The sequence below is a fragment of the Tachysurus fulvidraco genome, chromosome 4, assembly GCF_022655615.1.
Source record: "Tachysurus fulvidraco isolate hzauxx_2018 chromosome 4, HZAU_PFXX_2.0, whole genome shotgun sequence".
Lineage (NCBI taxonomy): Eukaryota > Metazoa > Chordata > Actinopteri > Siluriformes > Bagridae > Tachysurus > Tachysurus fulvidraco.
In genome coordinates this window covers 25013774-25030002 of record NC_062521.1, presented here as the reverse complement: position 1 = coordinate 25030002, position 16229 = coordinate 25013774, and the positions used below count along the sequence as shown (strand labels likewise).

The window sequence follows — 16229 nt, the reverse complement described above, 5'->3', positions numbered from 1 at the left end:
TCTTTTTCTCTTTTTGTTTTTTCTTTCTCTTTTTTCTTTTTCTTTTTTTTTCTTTCGTTTTTTTCTTCTTTTTTTCTTTTTTTTTCTTTCTTTTTCTCTTTTTTTTCTCTTTCTTTTTCTCTTTTTTTTTTTCTTTTTTTCTCTTTTTTTTCTTTCTTTTTCTTTTTCTCTTTTTTTCTCTTTCTTTTTCTCTTTCTCTTTCTTTTTCTTTCTTTACTTTTTCTTTTTCTTTTTCTCTTTTTTTCTCTTTCTTTTTCTTTTTCTTTTTCTCTTCTTTTTCTCTCCTCTTTTCTTTCTTTTCTTTTCTTTTTCTCTCTTTTTCTCTGTTCGTTTTTCGCTCTTTCTCTGTTCTTTTTGTTCTTTTCTTTTTTCTTTCTGTTTTTCTTTCTTTTTTGCTTTTTTTTCTTTTTTTTTTTTTCTTTTTTTTTTATTATTTTTTATTTTTTTTTTTTTTTCTTTTTTTTCTTTTTTTCTTTCGATTTTCTTTTTTTTTTTCTTTTTTTCCGTTCTTTTGTGTTGTTTTCTTTCTGGTTTTTCGTGTTTTCGTTGTGCTTTTTTCTATGTGTTTGTGTTTGTTGTTTTGTTTTTTTTTTTTTTTTTTTATGTTAGTTTTTTTGTGTTTTTTCTTTTTTTTTTTTTTATTTTTTGTTCTTTTTTTCTTTTTCGTTTTTCTTTTTTCTTTGTGGTCTTGAGTGAGTGAGTGAGTGTGTGAGTGAGTGAGTGAGTGAGAGTGATTTTAGTCTTCTCAGAGCTTAAATCTGAAAGCTTTCTCCACATTTCTCACCATGTGTCTAATCTGTATTGAATGGTGAGAAAGTCTCTGGCATTGCTACAGCCTGCATGATTCATCCTCCTGACATTATGATTGTGACACGACTTGGAGTCCCAATTAGAACGGGTTCAGAGCTTTCAGACTGCTGAAGCTGCTGTTGCTCTCACGCCACCCCGAGACTGGATTTCACTCCTGACTGGGTGATTCTGGGCCTGAGCGATAACCTGATGAGCAAAGCTGAGTTTAACAAACTTTAAACTCTTTACACACATTCTTTCCTCTTGGGAAATTTCTTGATGTAAAGTATCATGTTCAGTGCCATTACGCTATGAGCTGATGTGGTGATTGTTGAGTTTGTGGAGCATGCGATTGACTTCAGGAGCAGAGCTCAGCAGGTCAAAACGGGTTAAGAGTGTAAACCCAAATCACTCAGATGTGAAGAAGCCTTTATTTTGTCTCATATACATTACAGCACGGTGAAATACTGTCTTTGCATATTCCGCTTTTTTTGGAGGTTGAGGTCAGAGCACAGGGTCAGACATGATACAGCACCTCTGGAACAGTGAGGGATAAGGGCCTTGCTCAAGGGCCCATCAGGCGCAGCTTGGCGGTGTTGAGGCTTGAACCCTGATCTGCACATCGAGAACTGCTTGAGCCAACACTGTCCCCGATAATAGGAGTGCCAAGGCACACATTTCTTTTGCCATATCTTAATTTTTTAAATAAACAAGCATGTTTATATTTTTTAAAGTAAATTAACAAACTCCGAAACTATAAAAAAAAAATAGCTAATTTAACAAACAAAATCGCAAAACAAAAGCTAATGTAACAACTCGGTAAGAAACTATAAAAAACTAGCAAATTTAACGAGCTAAATTCAAAAACTAAACTAGCTACAAAATTGAACAAAATAAATTCTAAAAGTAAATAACTAGCTAGCTTGCTAGCTACACGTTTTATTTATAAACTTGACTTTTATTGGATCTACGTTTCCGTGATTTGAAGTGTCATTCGAGCAGTCGATGCAGGTTTGTCGTCACATCGTCATCACTGTTTGAGGTTCAGAGCTTAATACACTTTTACTTTACCGCAATATGATACATTATCAGCACACATGATAGTAGGTAGCTACATGCTAAGGCTAACATTTTTCTGTGTTAATGATAAAATAACGTTATGTACTTTCTCGATTACAACCTCCGTTTATACAGATTACACAGAGCTGCACGTACACGTCGGATTCGCCGCGTTTGGATGCCAATGTAGGTTCGCAAAGCCATGAGCATTAACAGTAAAGCAACATCCACCATTGTTGATGTTGTGTTTGTGTTTGCCGCTGCTGCGCTAACGTTGCTGTGTAACGTGACACGTATACAGTGACGTCAGACTCGGCTCTGTGACGGCTCTCTAACCGATGGAAAGGCAAACCTTTTCTTAGAAGGCTCTCTTAGAAGAACCGGTTTGCCTTTCCATGGGCTAGAGAACCATCACAGAGCCAAGTGTTCCCTCACTGTATACGTCTCATCTTTCCCAGCAACGTTAGCGCAGCAGCGGCAAACACAACAACAATAGCGAATGTTGCTTTACACTTAATGCGCATGGCTTTGTGAACGTACATTGGCATCCAAACGCTGCGAATCCAACGTGTACCTGCAGCTCCATGTAATTTGTATAAATGGAGGTCTCTTCTCTTCTCTTCTCTATTCTACTCTACTCTAGCCATCACTTCTTTATTCATCACTACTTTTATCATCTCATCTCTTCTCTTGTCTCCCCCCACCACCACACACACACACACACACACACACCCCTCCTCTTCAGCATTAGAGTAAGACCCTCCTTGGCTGATGTGTGTTGAGGCCATTGTGTGTGTGAGGTGTTGAGTTTTGAGCAGTGTGACACTCAACACCGAAGCCCTCGTGTGTGTCGGCTCCTGGTGGGGCGAAGGGGGTCTGCTGTGTTATAAGTAGGTGAGGAGAGAGAGTTCTGACAGACTCGGTATGTTCAATAGAGAGATTGAGAACATCTTTCTCTCTCTCACTCACACACACACACACACACACACACACACACACACACACACACACACTTTTCTATCTCCTGTCTCTGAGCAGGAGCAGTGTGCTGTGTGGTGAAGTTGGACTAAGTCAGACAGCATGACCTAAAAGGAAGCTGAGAGAAGAAACAGCACAAGGCTATTATGGAAACTGATTAGTTTCCTTTTCACCCTAGCACGTTCCCGCTGTAAAAACCTTCCCGTCTGCCCCCTTACAGAGGGCCACCTGTAGCGAAGCACACAAAGGCGTTCTGTTTGCGAACACTCGCACAGCTAACACTCACATTCACGAGCTCCACCAGCACTCGTATTTATGAGCCCCCCGATCATCGCTAATCAATAGCAGTGGTCACATGTCATAAGTAAGAACACTAAGGCATTGTACATCGTCTTACTCCCTCCTCAGCCCGAGGACGGCTTGGTTACTCCGCACCTTCCTGATGTGTGTGTCTGGTATTAATGTGTGTGTCTTCATGGAGTGTTATATCGACTCTATGAGCGCTATGATTAAATAATCCTCTTCTTAATTCTACTCTAAACCATGAAATATTGTAATGGCTTCTCGAATCTAAGTCTCTCCTCAAACTTTCTTTCCTTAAACAACTTCTCTTTCTGTAAACCACTCAACGTATCCTTTCTAATCTTTTAGTACATTTTAAATCAGTTAAAAACAAATGATTATAAAGTCATAGATATGATCGTAGATGATTTGTTAATACATATTCTCACGACGTAGCAAGCTTTTTGGACGTTTCAACTCGGATTTTGTCTTCAGTGCGCGAGTTAAATAAAGCAACCTTGATCATAAAGAAGGGAACGGAAGGGAAAGAAGAGGAGAAAAGAGAAGAGAAGACGGTAGAAGACGAGGTAGAGATCTAGAGGCAATTAGAGAAGACAACAAGGGGATGGAGGAGAGAAGAGAACTAGAGAAGGGAAGAGATACCTGATGAACTAGCCTGATACGACGTATCGCAACAACACCTCAGTGTATCCGTCTTCTCTGAGGTGTTACATTTCTGCTTAACACTCTGTTTGTCCTGAGAAGTAGTAGCTCAGTAGTTAAGGTGTTGGACTGAATCTGAAGGTTGTGAGTTCAAATCCCAGGGCCACCAAGCTGCCACTCTAGGTTTTTTTGAGGAAGACCTAGGGCTGGGCGATAAACCTAACCCTAACCCGTTTTTATCGATTAACTCGAATGTGTAGTTTACATCGATTTGTTTGAATGAAAATCGTTTTTTTCTTTAACATCTGCTGACAATCCCCTCTGGGCTCCCGTAGTTTCGAATGGGCTCAGCACTCCACCCCACCCCCACCCCACACATTTGCCATAGAGATACACAAACAGCATGGCAGCGAGCAGGGAAGAACTCGTTCCCAAGAAAGGCACAGTGTCATCTGTCACATGGAGTTGGTTCTGTTTTGCGGCGTCACCCCGCTGCAAAGTGTGTTTCCCGAGTCAATAACTCCTGAGCTAAACGCTCTTATTACACAAATAACACCTCTTTTTTTTTATCGTAGTAATGTAGAGAGGCAGCTACAACCCAATTTCCCTCAAAATCAACTTTCCTCTGCGTTGGACAAAATACAGAAGTCTCTATGTGCTAACACCTAAGAGACAGATTCCAAGGGACCGTCTACAAAGTGCAAAACCCGAAAAGTGAATACTTTAAAAACAGTCAATAAACTTCACTGTAATACTGTATTGTTTTTTTTTATATGAAAAATCAAAAAAATTATACAAAAAGACATTTCCCCCAAATAAGTGTTGTAATATAATTATCAGGACATCAGTGATGTGTGAGCTGAATTCGGTGACAGTACAGTGTATTACAGTGAAGTTACAGACCGCTTTTCGGGTTTTGCACTTTGCAGACGGACCTTGGGATCTCAGGTGTATGTAAATAAATATACAGGAAAAATCAATTGAAATCGAAAATCTTTTTTTTTTTTTTTTTTTTTTTTTTTTTTTTGTGAAAAAATTGGGGATTTTTATATTAGGCCATATCGCCCAGCCCTAGCAAGGCCCTTAACCCTCAATTGCTTAGCTGTTTAAATGAGAAAAAATGTAAGTCGCGCTTAATAAGGACGTCTGCCAAATGCCGTCAACGTTAACGTCTCGGTAATAAACCCGACTTCTCTGTGAAGTCACTGTGCGTTTTGCCTGGCTGAAGTGGACTGGACATCGAGCAAAGCTTAGCTTCTGGGCCTTAAGTGCATTCATTCATGTTGAAGCAGGCCTGGTTTAAAGCAGCTTTACACAACTAAGCGTTACATAAACACAAGGGCACTTAAAGATTAATGATGAGGATTGTAATGAATGGGAGGATCTCTAGCTATTTAGCAGATGGCCTTAGAGAGTCTGGAAAATCAAATTCATGTATTGGATGCTACAGTACGCCTTATTACACATCAGCATGCAGCTGGCGTTCGTGTAGGAATTGTCGGATAAACGCTGGCCTCAAAACATTCCAGGCTTCATCAATCATTTGACTCATTCGCAGAGACTTAACTTCTAACGGAAACATCTTAGATTAAACAGACGATCACAGAGTAACATTTTATAACACGGGATTTCCCAGGCTTACCTTAACTTTTTTGGTTCCCAGGCTTACCTTAAATTACTCTGGTTTCTGCCTCCAGTACAGACACATTGTAGGATGATAGGCATGTCGAAATTGCCTCAGAATGGGTGTGTCTTTGCGTGTGTTTGTGCCCTATGGGATAACGCCCCATCCAAAACGTCCCCTGCCTCAAGCTTCAAGTTCCGTGGAATGGATTCCAGGTTCTTTGGAATGTTCTCAGTTTGATGGAACTAAGAAGCTCTAAACCGCTCCAGCATAACAACGCCTCTGTGCACAAAGCAGCTCCATGAAGACACGACTTGCCAGGTTCAGAGTGGAAGAACTTAAGTCTTGTACTGTACAAAGCCCCGACCTCAAACCCAGTGAACACCTTTGGGGTGAACCAGAACAGCAACTGCACCTGACCTTCTCACCTGACACGAGTAAATGATCTTGCTAAAGACCACAGATCACCACTTCATCATCTAGTTTTTAAAACCCTCCAAAAAGACTGAAGGTTCTTGTATAAGAGCAAAGGTGGATAACAATCCCCATGGTTTTGGAGCTTTATGTCCAGCAAGCACACATGGCTGTGGCTACTGCTGCTTCATACATTAAAGCTACAAGATGAACATCTTGCATGCCTCCATGGCAACAATCTAGCCAGCTAACCATAATGTGATATAATTACCTTCTCAAAAACAGAGAACTGTTTAGATATAACAAGCAAATACTGTACATCTGCAAAACTCATGTGTAGGTAAGAAATACCGCTTTGTTTACCTCTGAGCGGACATGTCCGAGCACGTCGCATGTCACGGCATGTCAGCTATGGGGTTAAGGAGGCTAACTTGAAGGTGCGTTTTCTTGGTTTTTTCCCAGATATCACGGATTAATGTTAATAAATCCGAGACAAGTCCTTGTCCTCAAGCCTAAGTATTTATAAATCTTGTACTTTACTGGACCTCAGAGTGGTATTTGGTGCATTTGGTTGCTGGTAGATGTTTGTGTATGAAGACTCTTCTGAATTTGGAACCACTGCTCATTTGTGTTGCAATAATAACAGAGTAACTGCCCGTGGGTGAAAATCGGTCTACACACTCCTGTGTCATGTGTCACTGAGACAGTGACTCAATCACCGTGTTTATTCATTCATACTTTTTTAGTCACTGGTTAGTAATTATGATTTTAATATTTACTTGATTGTATTCAGGACCAAGTTTGTCATTTGTTTATTCCACAATTCGAATTTCACTCACAGCTTTCCGACGTCATTTCTTCTCTTTTTCTTCTGTAGACTTTCCGCTCTTCGGGCTTGAAGTCGAGTGCGTCGTCTCTGGATCAGTGATCAGTCATTACGTGATTTATACACGAAGAATGAATCAAGATCATGATTTTCAATGCAGTTGTTTAACAAAAGTTAGTTATATTATGATCTTAGGGCTGATGCGATATGGCTGAAAACTGTATCACAATATCAGTGTCTCGTAATGGTCGATATCGATATTGATATTTTTTTATGAAATATTACATTTCAACCTTTTTATTTTAAACTTAACCTTACTCTGATCAGAATCCCCTCAGTTATTAAGACAGAAATGTCAACAGGAGGAAAACTCAAATAATTATAATGTAAACATAAGTCTAAAGTCACAATGAACACTTAATTATTATCTCTTAACATTTAAGCTGCAAAATGAAAGAAAATGTAAGACTTTTCCTCTTTTATTTACAATGTCCTCGCTCGCTGCGGCTCATTTTCTGCTCATCAGTCGCCGGTTACTGAAGAGGAATCCAGCAGACCAGCACGAGACAACGATATGGCGGAACTGAACATGATACTGTTACATGATTGGCTGTTAGCGTGTCGCTCCCTACGTTGCTAGGTTACCAGAGAGTGAGTACCTTTGTTAATGCAACCAAACTTGCTTCGCAACCTCTGTTTTCTTCCCGACGAAGAATAAAAAAAATCGAACGTTTTATCGAACACTTTTTTAATTGATATCGATCGCGTGTCTATCGCGATACATATCGTTATCGTTTTATCGCCTACATGATCTTCGTATTAATGTCATATCGATTTTTGGTTTGCAGCAAGTTCGTTTTCTTGCATCGCAGCTGGTACAGAACTCAGCGTTGTTTGTTATTTCACTAATAGGGTTACTAGACTATGTAAATAGTAGGTTAATAGTATTGGGTACTAAGTTATTATTATTGTGCCAAGTCTTCAATGTGCAACTTGTAGACTAAAGCAAATGGAAACTCATTTCCGAAAATGTCCATCATTGAGTCATTACACTGTATATGAGAGCGTTGCTCAATTCTTCATTCCGGTTGGTCATGTGGTCGTTAGATGATGAGTAATTGTCTGTAACGAGTCATTCGTCATTCTTAAATGCAATAAACAATAAAATTCAGACAACATTTCTGTGGTTTAATATAGACAAAAGATGTCTGCTTGTGCTGTTATCGGGAAATAATCACCTTTAAAACGCTGCTTCACCTCAGTGGTGATTATTTTCGTAGAACAGCACATCTTGAAGAGTTTTTCTCTCCCTATGCAGCTTTGCTTGTTTTCTAAAGTTTATAAAGTCAGCAGTTAAAATGTTTATCGCAATTTAGTGACAGTTAGGATACGTTATAATCCTGAAGTACCCGTTAAAATCATCAGGAGCTTTTGTGCTTTTTCATGTCTACCAGTGTAGCATGTTGTATTTCACCATTCAATTAAAAACTCCAGTTAATCACCTTTCCGTGCTCGTGTTTCTGCTCGACCGCTCTCTCATTACCGCAGCCCAGAAGCACGGTGTTTGTTCACCCGAGTGGAAACATTACATAAAGGCATTAAAGGCACAGCACGATAACACCGGCGGATCATGTGCCTCTGTTTGGTCTCTCACTGCCTGGAGATATTTTTAGATTTGATAATCACCTGCTGGGAGATTCTTTCCTCTGTGCTTCAGTTCTGACTTCTGATTTCTGCCTGAATAAATGAGCAAGTAGACTTCACAACAAACACACACCCAGCCAGCCTGTAACAGGTGTGAGAGATTTAAAGCTTGCCTGTGCGTTACTGATCGTTCATTAGGCAGCTGGATGACGCTTCCTCTTTGTGCTCTGCTTTTAGGAGGCTATGGAGGGTGCTTACGTGGCTCTTTGGGGACACCTCGGTGTCTAAATTTGTGATGGAATCGCTCCCGATCTCTACGCCGCTGTGAATGCTGAATGGAGGATACGATTGACGAACCGAAGCAGAGCCTCTCCCGCCGGGGCTGTCCAATGAGCCATGACTTTAAATAGATTGTGGTTATTTTTAGCTTCGGTGGAGCAAAAGGTGGAGTTTTTTTTTGGCCAGGTGTAGTTTGATGTTGCTGTTTTTATTACTTTGGGCCATCCTTAAAAATTTTCTTGTTTGCCATTACCCGACCGACCCTGTCAATTTAGGACCGATTCAAATTTATTTATTTATTATTTTTTGCTTTAAGTTCGACCGATTTGCCGGTTGTAAATTTGCGTTAAGACCGACCTTTTTTTTTTTTACTCTTCAAAAAACTAATACAAAAGCAATAATAATAATAATATTAATTATATTTTAGTAAGTATTGTAAATATAGAAATTGCCTAGGCCTAGATACAAACGAAGGCTACGTTCTTTCTTTTAAATAAAAACCTGTGACGTCATCTATGTTTACACTATTGGTTACCGGATGTCACACTACAGCCTGTACGTTCGCTTCGTCTCATTCTCTCATTCACTGTCAGAGTCAACGGTTCACGCTCCGTAATGACGGCTGCGGCTGCAGTAAACAAAATGTTCGCGGTCACCGTTCAATGTCATACGGGTTCGGGCAACATAATACATCTAAAAAATACATTAAAACAGCTCGACACGCTTTAACTTGGCACGAAGTTCTGGAAAAACTGTGTCCAGCATCAAAATAAGGTTTGCAATGATGTGCCCGAAGGCACGGGTTGAAGACCCACTCAGTGACGTCACGATATGCTAATTTGTTTAAAGTCATACCTACGTAATCACCATCACCAATATTATACTTTTTTTTTACACTGAAACTTGAAAAAAAATATATAGACCGACCTACCCACCGACCCTTTATTTATTTATTTATTTATTTATTTATTTATTTATTTATTTATTTATTTATTACTGTTGCTGCAAACCAAAATATTTTTAAGGATGGCCTTGTTGTTGGGATTTTAGAATATCTCTCTTTGGATAATGGGATGCTAGAATTTAGAGACTCCTAAGGCTCGAGTTGCATCATGGAAAGTACACTCGAAGGCTAACTTCAGTTATTTCTAATGCAGAACAAACGTCTTAGCATACTGTATTATCGTTATTAATCGTTACCACCGTCACTTTCCGGGTGATGATTTGCGTCAATGTCTTTTTTTTCTTCATGATGCCACTCACGAGGAAGGACGTTCTGTTTTCTGTTCCCTTTATCTCAGCGAAACGTCCCTGGAACACGATTCTACCGCCACCGTGCTTCACAGACGGGATGGTGTTCTTTGAATTAAAAGCCTCGTGCATTTTCCCCTATACATAGCTCTGATGGACAAGCAGTAGTTCATCTTACCAGAAAACACTCCTTCAAAACACTTAGAAGACTCGTGTTTTTCCACAAACGCCGTCTAGCACGTCAGATTTTTTTGACTTCTTTGGAAGTTCGGTGTTTTGATCGAAGCCTTTATGCAAATTAGTACACAATGACTAATTAGTGGAATAAAAGAAAGAAAAAAAACATAGTTATGTTTAGTTACAGTATTTTCCGCACCATAAGGCGCACCGGATTAATTACGGGCTCTATTTCTGTACTTAACCCATACATAAGGCGCACCGTATGATAAGGCGCGTGCTAAAACATACGGTCCACAGAAAAAGGTAACAGAAGCAAAACAGTGAGTTTAGTTGAACTTTATTCTATTATTCAACAACACACACATTATTTTTTAATCAATCTTCTTCCACAAATCCATCAAAGTCCTCATATTACTGTGTCTTCTTAACTTGGCACAGTACATTTTCTTGCTTCCTCCACTTCCGAACCATAGATACATTGATGTTGAATACTTTCAGCTGCTCTATTCCCATTTACAACCATGTAACTGTAGCCTGTAGTTTGTATTGTGCCTCGTAAGCATCTGATTTTTATTGGCGGATGGCAAACCAACTTAAGGTGCATTTACCGCCACCTACTGGACTGGAGTGTGGAGCGCATAATGGTTAGGAAGAAACAAATGTTGTTTTGCAACATACCGGTAGTATACCTACCGGAGGCGTGGCGGAGGTAAGCGTACGTACTGTACGTATTACGTAATGTTCTCTGATTGGTTTATCGCTGCCAGTGTAAGTAGTGTATGTATTATGTCACTGTGTCAGCGGGAAATGGTCCGACAGTCAATCGAACGGAGCGCTTACCAAAGTACAACACCACTTTTACAGATTTTTGGAACTCAGTGCACACATAAGGCGCACCGGATTATTAGGCGCACAGCCTATTTTTGAGAAAATGTAAGGCTTTTAGGTGCGCCTTATAGTGCGGAAAATACCGTACATTATACCGGCTGCCTCAATGATGTAGATGGTTTAGCGTCATCGTTCCAGGTCTCACGGAAGTTGCAATATTTCATAATCCATTGTTTTTGAGAGCCACATGGGAAAATACTTGATTGACAAGAGATGCTGTTGTCACGGGAATAAATCGGCATGAACAACGGGGATTAGTGTACGCTTGTCCCGTCTCGGCACCTCCGTGTCCGCAGTTCATGATTCTTATTATTCGCTGGTGACCACAGTGATCTCCCAGAGCAGGTTATTTTTATCTTAGCAGCATCAGCACAGATGTACAGTACTCCAGAGATCTTCTCCGTTAGCTACCTGAGAACTGAGCGGCGTCGGACTCGCGGCTGTACCTTTTAGATGGCGGTTTAATATTCACCCTGTTTTCAAATGCGCTGGGCTTCATTTTCTATAATAAAACCTCTTAACCCCGATATACAATACATCACCCTAAAAGAAGAAATAAAACACAGTGTGTTTGAGGTGTATGTTTTACTAATGTTCCTCATGTATCGTGGTTCAGGAACAGGAGACGTGGTGGCCATCATGATCCCAGAGCCAAAAGGGCGAGATATTGTCGCACTGCTGGAGAAGAACGTAAGCGTGATCATGCACATCACCATCGGCACTCGCAACCTGCAGAAGTACGTGAGCCGAACCTCCGTTGTGTTCGTCTCCATCTCTTTCATCGTGCTCATGATCATCTCTCTGGCGTGGCTCGTTTTCTACTATATCCAGCGGTTCCGTTACGCCAACGCACGCGACCGCAACCAGGTACATGCAATCAGCTGGGGGGTGTGTGTTTGTCTTTTTTGTAGGTTTTTCTTCCAATCGAGCAGGAGACCCACCTGATTGCTCCTGTTTAATCAGTTGATCTTGGCTTTCAATAGACTCGGGTGTGGCTTCTTCTCGGGTTGGTATGAAAACCTGCTCCGTACCGGTTCTGTCCGGATCAGATCGGACACTTCTGCTCTAGAGATTGGGTTCAGATTACTCACTAGTCATCCTTCTTATTTTAGTTTATAGAGGACAGACAGTGTCACTTTTTTCTATTCAAAAAGAATTGACCGAAAGAATTAATAGGATGATCAGATAAAATAAATAAATAAATAAATAAAGAGGATCATTTTATTCCTCAGGAACTCTTGGTTGTTTAATTCCACTCGACTACAAACCGTTGTAGAAAGGACATGATTTACACTGACATTATTTCCTGTCACCCAAATGACGATGAGGTTCTCTTCTGAGTCCGGTTCCTCTCAAGCTTTCTTCCTCATATCATCACAGGGAGATTTTCCTCACCTCCGATATGATCACTAGGGCTAGATGTTAGAGATTATAAAGTAACTTCATTTTATACTTTAAATAATTTATTCTGTTTCTATACTCCCGTAAAGCTGCTTTGAGACAACGTCGATAGTTAAAAGTTGAATAAATTGAATAACGATTAGACAAAAAAAAAAATAATTAGAAAGTCAGAATATTAGACGGTTTGACAAAAAAATCAATAGTGTGATTAAGATGGAAAAAACCAAGAGGATGATTTGGAGTTTTAAGAATTAACAGAATGATTAGGCATTTTGATAGATAGATAGATAGATAGATAGATAGATAGATAGATAGATAGATAGATAGATAGATAGATAGATAGATAGATAGATAGATAGATAGATAGATAGAAAATTAAATAAAATTAAACAAAATAAAGTAAAATAAAAGGATGATTAGAAAAAAAATAGAAAGTTTTAAGTTTCATGTAAAAAATCTAGGTTGATTTGGTGAAAAAAAATAACAGGGTGATTAGACAAAAAATGAATAGCAAGATCGGACAATTTGACGATGAACGATAGAATAACGAGCGTGGCGGTCGAAATGTTTTTTAAGCTCACGGCTCTTGTGTTTTGCAGAGGCGACTGGGAGACGCTGCAAAGAAAGCCATAAGCAAGCTCCAAGTGCGCACCATCAGGAAAGGGGACAAGGTGACGTGCGTCTTTATCACTTTTTCACCTGCTATCCGTTTATCCGAGACGTAAATCAGCAACGAAATATTCCTGTCGCCACTTTGTAGACATTCCTTAAATAATCCAGACGCTAATCTAACGGAAGAACAGTTTTATAGTAGCTGTATTATTTCATTCTAACGATAAAAAGGATGCTTAGAAAGTTGTATAAGCGTCGTGTGAGAAACCGTAGCCCGGTGCTGTAGTGCCGTCGTTATCCCCTTCTGTGCTTCATGTCATAAAAAGTGTATAAAAGCTGCAGCGATCGCCTCGTGTGCCATTTATTCTCATTAGCCATGCTTCGTGACTTTTACTGTCGCTCCGTCGCTGCCTTCTCAATTTCTGGGAAATGTCCATTAGCCAAAACAAACAGATCCACACACGTCGACATAATTGCATCTGTGCCTCTTGTTTCTAGGAAACCGAGTCCGAGTTTGACAACTGCGCCGTGTGCATCGAGGGCTACAAGGCCAACGATGTCGTGAGGATACTGCCGTGTCGGTAAGTAAGCTTTAGCACTTCCATATCTATCTCTCAATTATCGTGGATCGAGCTTCACACGTTTCAAATTTAATTAAGGATACCGAACCAAAGGTTTAGGATTTAAGTGTCCTGTGGTGCCCCATGGAGAGAAAAACGAACGGACAGCATTTAACCATTCGCAGCAAGGAGGCGTCTCTACCTCGGTGGTGATCGATCATTTAAAATGAGCTAGCTAAAAATAAGGAAAGTTACTCCTTGTTAGAGATGAAGTCAAAGGGGCGGAGTCGGACTCGGGTGGCAGGCGGATCTGGGCGGAGTCTCGCCAGAGGTTTATGGGGTGGAACAGCACTGTTTGGGTCAGGGGTAAGGTGGAGTTTTATCAGAGGAGTTTAGATCCAGCATCCGAACTCACAAAAGATATCAAACCGAAACCCGACGTCTCATCCGTTCAGAGTCAATTCAATTCAGGTTTATTTGTATGGCACTTTTTTTATAATAGACATCGTCTCAAAGCAGCTTTACAGAACATAAACATAGAACAGAAGGTAAACATAAAGAATAATATAAAGAATTAATAGAATAAAAAATTCAAGATTATTATTAGAGATATATAGTTCACAATGTGTATGTATTTATCCCCAATGAGCAAGTCTGAGGTGACTCAGGCAGCAGTGGTGAGGAAAAAGTCCCTTAGATGGTAAAGGAAGAAACCTTGAGAGGAACCAGACTCAAAGGGGAACCTCATCCTCGTATGGGTGACACTGGAGGGTGTGATTATAAATATACAGTCTGACAAATGGCTGTAGTCACACACGGTAACAGGAAGAGACATTACAAGGGAAAGTTAAAACATAATCACTTCAAAATGTACCTTGTTTCTAGTCATAATGTTAAGCATTAAAATGTATGTGACTTGTTGCCATACAGTCATGTTTTTTTTTTTTTCAGTTATCACCTATTTTTTTGCTTGCGGTTTTGTTTTTTTTTAAACAGCATCTATACAATTTTAAGTCAAACCCCACGATTTAATTACTCACAGCTAGTCGATAAAGATGCAGACATCACAGCCTCCTTCTTAAGTGTCGGTTATGTGGAAGTCGCCGATCACACGAGTCCCCGATCAAAGTAAAAGCGAATAAGCGATCATTCCCGATGTTGCTTTATTGAAGTTATCAGGACAAAACAAAACAAAAAATATATATACTTAATAACGTATGGCCACTCAGGACTTCCGTACTACAGTAATATTCTTAAAAGTAGTTAACTACTTAAAAGTAGGACAATGCTTTAAAATCCGAAGTGAAACGTTTTCCCGCGCCACCTGGACAGAGCTATGAGAAATGAATGAATGTGTTGTGTTTCTCAGACACGTGTTTCATAAGAACTGCGTGGACCCGTGGCTGCAGGAGCACAGAACCTGTCCCATGTGCAAGATGAATATCCTTAAAGCTCTCGGCATCCCGGTAAGCCCGTCGCTCTGTCGTCATAACAACCCTATCCGTCTTAACGACTTATTCCTTTAAATATCTTGTGCAGCATTATTTCGCATGTCAAGCCGCACGGAACACGAGTGTATTAAGTGGAACGGTGGATACGGACGGCCACGTTTTTGACTCAGATTTGAATCCAAACCCTTTGCAGCCACCCGAAAGTGATTAGCTGTAACTCGATGGTTTAGGACATGGATTAGCGCATGTTGGTGTTGGCTTGTTCTGTTTTTGCACAAGCCATGGAGCAAACATTAGTCAATATTTGACCAGCATTATTTTACCAACTGCCAGCTTGTTTAGTAATATTTCAATTATTTCTTCAAATGTTTGCGCCTAGCTCACGTTACACACAAAGTTTATTGAACGCTCGTTTCTTGTTTGCCGTGGAAGACGAACGCAGACTGCTCTGACGACGCGCCTCCTGACTACGAGCTGTCTGTCGGAGCTCCTCCTGCCAACCCTGTGTCCGGGGCCAGTGACGTGACCGTGAGCGAGAGTTCTGTGGCGCTGGACCGCCTGCCACACCTTCACCACGAGCCCGAGTCTCTCACACAGATGGAAGTCGGCCCCCGCATCGCCAGCAGTGAGTACTCCAATAAATAAATAAATAAATAGATAGATAGATAGATAGATAGATAGATAGATAGATAGATAGATAGATAGATAGATAGATAGATAGATAGATAGATAGATAATAAAACACATTTTAAACTTAGTCCAAAAAAACATGATTCGATCTGAGATTTCATTATCAGCTAACTCTGGCGTTTCCGACTGCATAAAACAGACTGAACATTCATTGGTCCAATCAGGATTTTGGTCCAATCGGAATTTGGGGGCGGAGCTAGCAGCACTGTTTGTTGCTGATTGGGTATAGATAACACATCATGGCCTTTCATCAAACATAGATGAAAAACACTTATTTTTTATTTTTTACATTTCTCAGCCGACATGAAAACTGGATGATTTTATGGCAACAACTTATATCCACCGGGGGACACGGAGGCTTGGTGGTTAGCACATTTGCCTCACACCTCCAGGGTTGGGGGTTCGATTCCCGCCTCCGCCTTGTGTGTGTGGAGTTTGCATGTTCTCCCCGTGCCTCGGGGGTTTCCTCCGGGTACTCCGGTTTCCTCCCCCGGTCCAAAGACATGCATGGATTGGCATCTCTGAAAAATTGTGTGTGTGAGTGAATGAGAGTGTGTGTGTGCCCTGCGATGGGTTGGCACTCCGTCCAGGGTGTATCCTGCCTCAATGCCCAATGACGCCTGAGGGCAGAGGCTTCC

At 40.5% G+C, this 16229-nt stretch overlaps 1 protein-coding gene across 3 annotated transcripts in view; it reads left to right on the top strand.

Moving 5' to 3' along the window:
• Positions 1 to 16229, top strand: part of rnf150a (ring finger protein 150a) — a 33882-nt gene that overhangs the window by 4304 nt on the left and 13349 nt on the right. For 2 of the 3 annotated variants that reach the window (XM_027145946.2, XM_047812134.1), the window contains exons 2-6: positions 11494 to 11744; positions 12878 to 12949; positions 13389 to 13471; positions 14820 to 14916; positions 15334 to 15526. In XM_027145946.2, coding sequence (XP_027001747.1) covers positions 11494 to 11744; positions 12878 to 12949; positions 13389 to 13471; positions 14820 to 14916; positions 15334 to 15526 — 696 coding nt within the window. The remainder of the gene's footprint in view (positions 1 to 11493; positions 11745 to 12877; positions 12950 to 13388; positions 13472 to 14819; positions 14917 to 15333; positions 15527 to 16229) is intronic. The other variant, XM_027145947.2, reaches the window with a different exon arrangement.